Here is an 11,576-nt window from a genome sequence, read left to right as displayed (position 1 = left end):
ACCTCTCTCATAGGACGATGGTATATGTGAACTTCATTGTGACTTGTCTGGCCTACAGTAATAGTTGCATCAACCCTTTTCTGTACACACTATTGACAAAGAATTACCAGGAATATGTGAGGGATCGGCAAAAGCGAGGTATGGGATTCAGAAGGAAGTTAAGGCACTCATCACAGAGGTCAGTGTCCTCAGCAAGTCATCAGTTTACCAATACTATGACCCTCACTCCTCAAAATGGTGAGCCAGATGCACTCAGTAAGCTCTGATATAAATAGCTTATAATGCCAATGTAGTCTATTCCCTATTGCTGTATTGGTCCATATTTGTGGTTGCTTTATATGTGATTGCTTATATAAAATTGTGAAATAGCTGCTATAGATGAAACAGACAAAAAAAGTGTTTTTGATTACACGGAATGAAGGTATACGCATGTAGTGCAGTAGCTCATACTGTTTGAGCGTAAATGAGAAAAAGTCTGAGAAACTTTGGAGCAGGAGATCAAATTCTTCAGATTCACAGGAGATATATGTGCACATTGGAAGATTTGGGACAGATGGTTTTTATAGGGATGCCTTTCAACCCTTGTCTTGACAAGCTCTGATGGTATTTTCTCCTGGCAAAAGAAGGAGAATATGATATATCTGACATGGTATTTATTTATCTATTGTGGTCTTGTACTCAGTGGTCTGCTCTGAAAAGTGTGTATTTTTTTCTGTAGAAATAAAAAGAAGTTGAAAAATTGTCTATTTAAGGCATGAACAAAAGCTGTTTTGGAGACCAACACACAGGCAACCTCATCTTGCTGTAACCGTGTATTGTTTATCTGATTATACATTCAAGGAAAGATGTTAAGATTATTGACCTCTGATCTAATTTCATTGTTGCTATCAATATTTCCATGAAGGTGGTTTTGTGTCATAATTATCTGCTGTATTTTAGGAGTGGTTCGACATCCATTTCTCGGTGCCTCACCGAGGTATTGTAATTATGTCAACAACACTTTTAGCTGTTGAATGTCAGACTTATAAAAAAGAAGATAAATAGTAGGGGTTGGAAAGTATTTGGATGAGTCAGTACATAGAATGTGATTACCTCTGTAAAGGTTTTGTGTATTGTTGACAAAACACCAAAGTGGTTTCTTACCATGCTTTTAGCTGTATGTGCAGTATTTACAAAAGACATGTAAGAATTCTGTACTTCGTTATTTGCATGCATTTTGTGTAATTCAGTTGTTTTGATCTTTCTCTCAGCAGAACGGAAATAACAAAATGTACAAATCACTTAATAAATGTTTACACTATTACAGTACGCTAGCATGGGGGTGTGTTTGCTGTTCCATAAATCCTGAGTGGTGATTGAAAAACAATAGTGTTTTTGCACACTGACATTACACTGTGCTCTGGCAAAACATTGACTTGACACATTGTGCTGAACCGCGCTGTACAGGAAATCACTGTGACTTAAGACATTATTTTCCGTGTTTTGACCTTGATAGGTAATGTCAATAGTGAGACCCACCTTATCTCACTCACAGCAAGGAGGGATTAGGTAACCCTGTTTTTGAATGTGAGGCTGGCCGTTTCTCCCCCAGCCACAGCCTGAAATTCTGAGACGACTGGCTGCTCTTTGCTGGTGACCTGACCATTTCAGTGGCAGCTGTTTATACAGATGGTGCAATATCCTTACAAGTCAACAGAGTAGACACGAAAAGAAGGGGAAAAAAATAAGAAGCCTACATTTAATTCGTGTCTGAAGAGAGCTAAACACACTGGCGTTTAGTGTTGCCATGAGCCTAGTAAAAAAGCACTGTACAGATCATTTGTATGACCGAAAAGGCATGGCGTGAAAGGCCTGTGTGAAAAGGTGAACTTGAAGCGTCTCCAAATGTGTGGTTTCACAGTGGGTGAAATATTTTATTGATGATCAAAATCTCTTAAAAGCACCTCTAGCCCCCGACACTGCTGGAGGTGAACTGCCATGCAATGAGCCATGAAGGCATTTTCTGAGGTAATTGCTGCCCTCCACACATTCTTCAGTTCACAGTCTCAGCAGACAGACTTGGTCTCTTCAGCACGCACTCTTGCTCAATTAAATCTGCCGTTTTGGGATATGTGTACATAATCAGTATAGCATTTCCCAACTGTAGGCCCCGGGCCAAATGCAGGAAGCCACAATAAGTCAGGCACCAATTTAAACATGGTCAGGTTGTGGGAGAGCCAGACCTTCATATGCAGACAATGTGTCAGATGTGGCAATCATCACAGGTCAAATTGCGTGTTCATTTTGGCAGAACATTCCATGGCAGATGGCCCGCATCTCTCTCTTTCTCTTTCTTTCTCTCCATCAATTTGTCTCCCCCCTTGCTCTCTTTCGCGCTCTCTCTATCTCTCTCTCCCCCTTTTTCTCCTCGCTCTCACTATCACTCCCTCTCAATCATTCACATGCTCTCACCCTCTCAATCATTCACAACCACATTGTCTCATGTGAAGATGTCCATATGAGATCCCTGGCTGCCAGCGTGGAGCACATGGCAGTTACATTAGTGGACTCTACTCCTTAGGGGCCAGCAGGGTAAGCCAGTGGCTGCCTAGCGTCCACTCAGCAATAACTGACTGAGTGCCTTTGTGTATTTCAGACACCCAGACACTCAGACACTCAGACACACACACACACACACACACACACACACACACTATGCTGACGAGACAGCACAGCACCCAGGTAACATACAGGAGAACTATAAAAGGTGTTGCATATGGTGTAGATGAAAACACTTCATCAGCTGGAATGAGACAGCAGATGGTGTGAGGAGATCTGAGAATGTGACTCATTGATGAGGAATAATCACAGACAATATACATTTTTATTGAGCTGAGGATCTGATCTAATCTATGACACCACATGAAATTTCAGTACGCTGGTTTCCCCAAACTGTCATCAAATGATCCAGATGGTGAATTATTGACCTACTTTCTGAAAAGAAGGGGTCTGTGGTATTTTCAATGAGATTTCCACTGTGACACAGTAATATCCAGCAATCTTTCAATCTCCTTAATGAGTCTCAGACAAAGAAATAGGCATTCAAGCCTGGCAAGAGGACTTGCCAACTCAATGGGCTTCCAGTAAAAATGTTTAGAGAAACTTATTTTTGAGGAATCAGGAAACGATAATCTGTAATAGTTCTTAAGCAGCTGCCTTAAATGGTAAAATAATGATTTTAATCGACTGAAAAACTGAAACGCTTTGAAGTAAGCGCATTTCTCAGTCACTGATATAGCAACCAGCTTTATAGAGAAAAAATAGAGGAAGGCGATATCTAGTGCTTTTTTTTGTTTTGTTTTGGAGTGGAAATGACCAGATGTGTAATGGAGATGTTTTTATTGGTGTGGGTAAAAATGAACAACAGCCTCTGCTGGGGGGCGCCTGAGTGTCTTGCCATGCCTGCCACTGGAGAGAATCAAATAAAGATTCACTCAAGTGTACTGCCTCATGCGACTTGGCTTCTTATGTGGCTGACGTCACTCTTTTTGAATTGAATGCCCCCACACCCCACACCCTACAAAAAGGCCTTCCAAGAAAAGAGACTGACGTCTTCATGCTAAAGTAACGCAGTTAACAGCACATATCATCACTTTGGTTGTCACAGTGTCTGCGTCCAGGGAGTTTTGCATTGTGATATCCCAGCCAGAATGAATTCGGCTGAATTTGGTTTGTGGTTGAAAAGTGTCAATGTGTTGAAGAAAGTTTAGCGATCATCACAAAATAATAAAAGACCACATTTTCTGAGTATATACCACTAGCAGTTTTCTTCCCTTTTCTTATTTTACCAGTCAGGACTTTCAAATAAAACGAAACAAGGTCAACTAGGCTTTTCAGCTTGTGGTGTTACAGTAAAATAAAGATTTTTTGTGTTAGCTGATGTATTTTTAGACATAATGAGAGCTAGTAATTGGCCAAAATGCTCATGTTATAATTTCACAGGAGATAATGACATAATTACATGATGTAGATTGATTTTTCTAAAAAGAGCTACAATAAAAGGGCCTGGGTTTATTCTGACTTAAAAGTATTTCAAATCCAATAGGTAAAATCTCACGGCTAATCAAAAACTGATGTATCTTTTTTACAGTGTGTATGGATGGGGAGACTTTAAATTCTTCTTCAGCGGTGTCCAAGGACTGAAGACAAAACAGATATTCCCTGGACACACAGAAGGCACCATTCATTTTCCTCAATGTCTCAACCAGGCTTCCCTCAAATACATGTGGTTTTCAATTCATGTTGACCTACTTAGGGTTAAGTCTTCCATTTCAGGTGTCACTGTTGTGGTAAATTATATGAAAATCTTAAGGGGATATTTGCAGAGCTGCCAGGTATTCGTCGTACTGCTGAACATTTGGGTTGTCTCTACCGGAAGGTATTGATGGAGGCTGTGTTGTCCTTGGCATTAGTACACCGCAAATGTAAAGGGCAATTACTTTGCCCTAACCGAGACATTCTCTTTGTAGAAGCAATAATGACATTTCACAGTTGCCGCGGCTGGCAAGTGTTCCAGTCAGTCTTGAAACCTAATGTGAGTAACTGATCTATTTAACATTTGCTTAAAAAGCGGCAAAGAAAGATTTCACTTTTGGCCTCATAGAAAATATGGTAGCATGGTTTTACACCATAGAGTCTCCCTGTCATAAAGCTAGAACAATTTAATCATACTAAGTACACAGATTGCACAGAATGGATATTTTCTGTCATCGCAATACTGGAGCCAGCTGAATTTATTTCAAGTATTATAGTCTGGGACCTGCATATACTCCATCATTTGTTGTCTGGCACCCTAACAGTAGACTGAGCAACTCCTTCCTTGTGGCTTTTGCTCCTATTGTGTCGACACAAAAGATGTTCTTATAAATTGATAAGAAACACCTCTTTAGCCTACCTAACACACATGTCACCCACAGAATGACATGCTGACTGATATGATTATTGGATGAGAGAATATGCTTTATTTTAGGCTATTTAATGTCTCTGCTGTGAAAACTGATGAACCTGGAAGGAATTTGTAAAAAACAAAACAAAACAAACAAAAAGAACATGCCAAACTGACCTAGCCTGTCACATTCACGTTAGACAGACGGTGACAATACCCTACAACGATCAGTGGAGTTCGACCGACAAAGTAGTTTTCCAGGAGATAGGATAATCTGCCAAAAGCGTTCAATTTTATGGCATTGAAGCAAGATAACAGTGGTCAATATGTTTTTCAATATGATTTCCATTAGGCTTACCACCTTCAAAAAATCAATTTGTTTGAGAGTAAAGCTGAATAAAAGAGAAAATCTGAGGGGTGCGGTAATCTAGGCCTATAATGAAGAATAATACAAATTCTATAAATCAGTGAATCTGTGGGAAATGATGATTAACAGGCCTGGGATACAATTATTTAGTGTATAGGGTAATATCATATTCTTTACACCAAAATTAGTAGGCCTATGCAAATTGGTGCAAGGATCTTAAAAAACTAACAGCGCATGTCACTGTGATAGGAGGGCATGAACTGTAAACAATAATCCTTTTTGCCCAATAATGCAGGCAATGGTACATGAAGATGTAGGTAGGCCTTCTATGAGAGAAAAAAAAATAATATTTCTGTTTATCAGAGAGAGAAACAGTGACATCTACAGTCACCAGCACAGTATGTTTGTATATAGCTGTAAAAACTACATCCCCCAAGTCCACCGTGCGTAGCCTATGATGTAAAGACGCACAGCTTGTTTTGGCTGTTTGTTTCGATATCCGGCGAGTGGTAGAACAAGAAATGTTGGAGTAGCTAGCTGGCTAGCTAACAGCTGGATATTGTCTTTCGGAGGTAAGACATTACACAAGTAATTATGTTAATATGAGTAACCTCTTACCTTTCGAGATTGTACATGTTCAAGTCAAAATTATTGCTTGTGGAAGTTCCTTTTAGCGACTATGGGACCTCTTGTAATCTTCATTAAGCTATCGATTAGCTGCTGGTATGTGTCTGCACCCCCTCATCAGTAAGCTAACTTAGCTAACGTTCAGGTTTACTAGCTGGCTAGCTACCTGTTTAGCTAGCATGTAAGTAATGCTTTTCTTAATGTTAACCTTGCCAAGTGGCCAACTGGTGCAGGAGAGTCTGAAAGGCTGGGCGCAGATGAACAGAGGGCACCTTATCAATGTCGTTTTAACGTTAACGTTAACGTTAGAATAGAGCTCAAACATTAGATTTGGTAAGAAGAGGATGCACAATTTCACTGGAGTCACTTCTGTAAAAGTGACCAGGTTTACGCTTAGCTGGCAGCAACCACTATGAATATATGTCAGTGAATGATGACATCTTTTATAACCAGTCAGTAAGGGTTTGTGATGTTGTGATATAGATATGTTGACGCGCTCTATGACACACAGTCACAGTACATTCACGGTATTTAACGTTATAGTAATCGTTAACTATCGTTATTGTTTGTTGTGAGAAGGGCGAGGGGTTTTTCAATTTTGATGCTGGCTAGCGATCTACCTTGCTGGTTTCCCGTATTCAAGTCCGACAATAACGGTAGCCATCAATAAACTTTCTGACAGCCTGGAAAGTGTGGAGAGCGCAGTGATATTGAATAGACCTAATGTGCTCCCTCAGGTAACGTCAGTCAAACGTGATGTGGGATTGCCGCAACATGTTATTGATAACCCCACCCGACACACACATTCTGTTTGTAATGTAATGTGATGTGATGTGATGTGTGTGGTCTCTCACCAACTCTCTCCCTTGTGACTTTTGCTCCTGTTGTTTTGACACGAAAGATGTTCTAATAAATTGATAGGAAACACCTCTTTACTTTACACACGTCACCCATTCACAGACACACACCTTCTGTTTGTAATGCAATGTGATGTGATGTGTGTGGTTGAATCTGGACCTGTTCAGTGTTCAGTATGCTAGATCCAACAGAATCTGGAGGAGTTTGTGATCTGATTCTGTTATCTGAGCATGCAAGGCTTGACTGAAGCAGTGCCACTGTGTTACTTGAAAAGTTATTGCTGAATTATGAGAGATGAATTGTTTATGTGTATTGATGGTGATTTATTGTGTTTCCAGATTCATTATGTCCATTTGATGCCTGGACACAGGGGGTGAGTGCATGCTTGAGGCCGGTGTGAACGAAACAGTGGAGGTCTCAGGGAGTCAATCTTTGTGGCCATGGCTGATGGAATGAGTGACGATGACGTCATTCACCTGGCCAGTTTCAACACACATCGGAGTCAAGGTATGTTGTAGCAAAAGCAGAAGTGTTAAATGTCACACTGAAGGCCCTAATTTGAAAGGCCTACAACATGCTTATCTGTCACACGCAATGGTTTTGGTCATGAAGTATAACTTAGCTATCCTGTTGTATTTGGGAGTATTGAGCAGGTCAATGAGCAGAGTGTTTTTGCGCTTAATGTCTTACCCATGGTGGTAAATTAGCAAATTGATTTTTGTTATTAAATTAGTTTTTAAACTGGCTTTCGCTAGGTGTCAACCTTGATCATTCTTCATTTAGAAATATCAACACAGTTTCAGCCATTTTTTGCCCTTTGTGGCAGCGAGCCAGATGACACTCAGTAAAGTATTAGTTTACTGTGGAACCTGTGGAGTAATTGTGTAATGACACCATGATAAAAAAAAAAGGTTTGATATACAAGGAACACGTATACAGTACAGACGTATAAAATGTATATCTATGCTATACTTTAAGTCACTTTGGATAAAAGCGACTTTTAAATAAAACAAATTATACTGTTAAATTCTTAAGTTCATAGTATTGCTTTAATAAACACTGTGATTTGTTGTGAAGTAGACTGTTTATACATAGGCCACATGTGCTAAATGCCCTACAGGTAGCAGATCACGAAAAAGGTTACATGCTACGACGGAGTCGGCCATTACAATATCTGATGACTCAGATGATGAACCACTTGCCATAGGACCTCAGATTCCAGTTCTGGTCAATGATGAAGAGGACGATGAAGTCAGAATTTTAGAGGTAATAGAGATATACTGAGATTTTACTTCATATGACAATTTCTTCCCTAAACTGGACTATTTTAACTTTCTGACACTAAAATGACCTTACTGTACTATAACTGACACTAGGCAGATTGGTTGGGCCCTTGAGTCGTGGATCTGTCAGAGGTTTCTTCCTATATGTATCTCCAATGTTAGGGAGTTTTTCCTATCCCCTGTTACTCATGGGCCCTCTCTGAATGTTTAACACTCTGTAAAGCGCCATGACACGTGTAATGTTTTGGCGCTCTATAAGTGAAATTAAATTGATATTGAAATTATCAATTTCCACAACAGGAAATTGACTTACAACTTGTTCCTTGATTTGTGGAAACTATATAGTACATATTTTTTTTTTATTAAATATGGATGAAAAGTGTCTGCTAATTGGATAAATGTCAACTGCAGAAATAGAAGATGTCTGTAGGCCATTACTACTCTTTAAAGGGATATTCCGCCATTTTTGGAAATACGCTCATTTTCCACCTCCCCTCGAGCAAAACAATCGATATTTACCTTGTTCCCGTTCATCCAGCCATTCTGTGAGTCTGGCGATACAACTTTTAGCTTCAGCCTAGCATAGATCACTGAATCGGATTAGACCATTAGCTTCTCGCCTGCTAGCTTCATGTTTAAAAGTGACTAAGATTTCTGATAATTTTCCCATTTAAAACGTGTGTCCTCTCAAGTTAGAAAGTGCAATAAGACCAACTGAAAATGAAACCTGGCGTTTTTCTAGGCTGATTTGACATGGAACTACACTCCCATCTGGCGTAATAATCAAGGCAACTTGCAAACGTACCATAGGCGCAGTGATATCGTACGCAGCATCTGAAAATAGTCCCCATAGACATCAAGCAGTAGTAGTGCCAGTAGCTGCAAGTTGCCTTGATTATTACGCCAGATGAGAATGTAGTTCCATGTCAAATTAGCCTAGAAAAACGGCAGGGTTCATTTTCAGTTGGTCTTATTGCACTTTCTAACTTGACAGGACACACGTTTTAAATGGGAAAATTACCAGAAATATTAGTCACTTTTAAACATGAAGCTAGCAGGCGAGAAGCTAATGGTCTAATCCAATTCAATGATCTATGCTAGGCTGAAGCTAAAAGTTGTATCGCCAGACTCACAGAATGGCTGGATGAACGGGAACAAGGTAAATATCGATTGTTTTGCTCGAGGGAAGGTGGAAAATGAGCGTATTTCCACAAATGGCGGAATATCCCTTTAAGAACTTCCCATTTCCCATTCCAAACAACCAGACAGTGTTGGTCTATGAGAGAGCATGTTGCTGTAGCTTGCTGGTCTGACCGACTGTGCCGTACACTGTTCCCTCCGCAGCCCCCGATACCGCTTGTGAAGCAGCTCATACGACCTGCTGCCAAATGGGGCGGGGAGCCCTCGCAGGGTGCGTCCTACGCCTCGGCCCGTTTCACCGGGGAAACGCCGCAAGCCTCAACAGCTCCCCAGCGGACGACGCTCCCCACATCAGGAAACAAAGCCATAAATGTCTTGGATGTGGACCGCAATGCTGTACCCTCTACATCTAGAGACGTGAATGCCTTCCCTAGACCTCCCTTGCCTACTAGAAACACTCAGACCCAGTATGTAGCTCCCGCGCCTGCTGGTCTGTTGGCCCGCCAGGCCGCGCCGATTGTAGTTCAATCTCTCATTCAGCCTGTTGCTCAACCTGTGCTAAGGCCTCCTATTTACGGGGGCCATGGGACAGTGGTTGGTGTTGGGCACAGAAGTACTGAGGCTGTCGCTGCTGCTGCGGCGCCTATTGCCCTCCCTCAGGAAAGACCTGCTGCTGCAGTTGCAGCACCACCAGCAGCAGCAGCTGCAGCAGCAACAACTACAGCTGCTGCTGCTGCTGCTGCTGTAGCAACAGCAGGAGCAGCAGCAGCAGCACCTTGGAATACACACGTGCCGTTGAACCCTGTGGTGATCATCGCACCAAGGGTGGAGCAGGTGGAGGTTAACCCTGGTCAAGCCCGGCCAGCTGAGCCTCCAGCACAGGTGGACGATGAGAGGCCCGGGCCCTCCGTGCCCAGGGAAGGTCAGGTGCAGCGACGACCGAGGCATCCAGTCACCGTACAGGACCTAGTAAAGGAGGTGGTGAGTTGATGCAGACTGAGCAGCAGTGTTGTTCTTAAAACGAGTGGGTATGGCATCAAAAATAGTATATTGTTGTGCATCATGTTAACAAGAACCCTTGAATTATTAGCTTTAAAGGGACACTTCACCGATTAGCTTTAAGCTTTGTATCTTTAGAAAACCAGTCATGTTTTTGAATGGTCCTGCATCATTACCTCAGTTTGCCTTGAGATGAGAGAAATACAGATTTTTTGGTTTTCTATACAAAGCTTAATGCTAATCGGTGAAGTGTCCCTTTAAGGGGCATTCATTCACACCAAGAATGATAACTAACCATAACGATAAAAGCGTCCGCACTGACCAACGATAAGAAAAGTCTTTCCTTGTGTAAATGAATGTGATGGCGAAAATGTTATTGGCTCTGGTTGGCTGTTAGCTTTTTATCGTTCTCAATATTGGTCTGAAAGTGATCCCAAATGATATCGTTCTTCATGTCGTTATCTCTTATTGTTTGTTCACACGTAGTTTATGTGTGACAGCCTACTGACTAATATAATGATCTAGTAGAAGGATGTTGATTATTCAAGATTGAGGAGTTACGTGACTTCTCTGTTGAAGTTAACATAGAAGAACAGGCACAGCCCATCACACCTGGACATGTCAGATTTTTTTGGGTAAATCATCTTGATCTGATATTTCCTGATACTTAATGAGTACGGCTCGGTAAGGGTGCAATCAGACAGGGGACGGCTTGCCATTTGTAAAACGCAAGATGCACTATGTTTTAATGAAAATACATATGTCGCTGGATGGCTTTTCTGCTTGGAGTCGATTTTTTTTCGATTCTAGGTGTTCAAGGTGTTTCTGCAAAAACCGCAGTCCGTGAATAATGCATCAAACGTTTTCTCAGAATCTCCTGTCAAATGCTCCCGACATTCCTCTGGCTGATAGTCCAGTATGTGTGCTCATTACAGCCTTCTTGTCCTGAGCCACACATACACACATTCCAGCCATTAGCCACATTGCTTCAGAAGCCTAGAAGGGAAGGGGTGGAATTTCAACGGGCTCTTGAGCTTAGATACCAACAACCTTTTGCCGTGATCAAGGACTACACTTTTAACTGCCCAGCCCTGGTCCCATCATTGGCTTGTTTCGTAGTCTTGTTTGTTTTGTTTTGGGCTTCAATCTTCACCTCAGTTTCCTCTTTGTGTCTTTGCACATGTGCACGCAGGTGGACCTTTTCCCCGATGTGGAGGAAGCCTATTTAACAGACTTGATTGAAAGAAGCGAAGTTAAAGATCCCAATACGTAAGCATAAGAACTTAAATATAAAAGAATAAGAAACATAAAAAAAAGTAAAACCCATATTTATGAAGGCTAATAAAGAGAACGGCTGACTTTTGCCTTGTCTTGTGTC

The 11,576-nt window shown here is 41.3% G+C and overlaps 2 protein-coding genes across 2 annotated transcripts in view; both read left to right on the top strand.

The window, feature by feature from the left end:
* Window positions 1–1,297, top strand: part of uts2r5 (urotensin-2 receptor 5) — a 2,440-nt gene extending 1,143 nt beyond the window's left edge. The window contains exon 1 of the mRNA XM_062531405.1: window positions 1–1,297. This exon is cut by the window's left edge and continues 1,143 nt beyond it. Within this exon, the coding sequence (XP_062387389.1) occupies window positions 1–266 (266 nt within the window). The 3' untranslated portion in view covers window positions 267–1,297.
* A 4,446-nt stretch (window positions 1,298–5,743) lies between these two features.
* Window positions 5,744–11,576, top strand: part of rnf216 (ring finger protein 216) — a 30,624-nt gene continuing 24,791 nt past the window's right edge. The window contains exons 1-5 of the mRNA XM_062531378.1: window positions 5,744–5,863; window positions 7,115–7,283; window positions 7,897–8,042; window positions 9,404–10,180; window positions 11,391–11,467. Of these exons, the coding sequence (XP_062387362.1) occupies window positions 7,217–7,283; window positions 7,897–8,042; window positions 9,404–10,180; window positions 11,391–11,467 (1,067 nt within the window). The 5' untranslated portion in view covers window positions 5,744–5,863; window positions 7,115–7,216. The remainder of the gene's footprint in view (window positions 5,864–7,114; window positions 7,284–7,896; window positions 8,043–9,403; window positions 10,181–11,390; window positions 11,468–11,576) is intronic.

The sequence above is a fragment of the Sardina pilchardus genome, chromosome 3 (genome assembly GCF_963854185.1).
Source record: "Sardina pilchardus chromosome 3, fSarPil1.1, whole genome shotgun sequence".
NCBI lineage: Eukaryota > Metazoa > Chordata > Actinopteri > Clupeiformes > Clupeidae > Sardina > Sardina pilchardus.
Note: the sequence above shows the minus strand (reverse complement) of the source record. Positions and strands in the feature narration are given on the sequence as shown.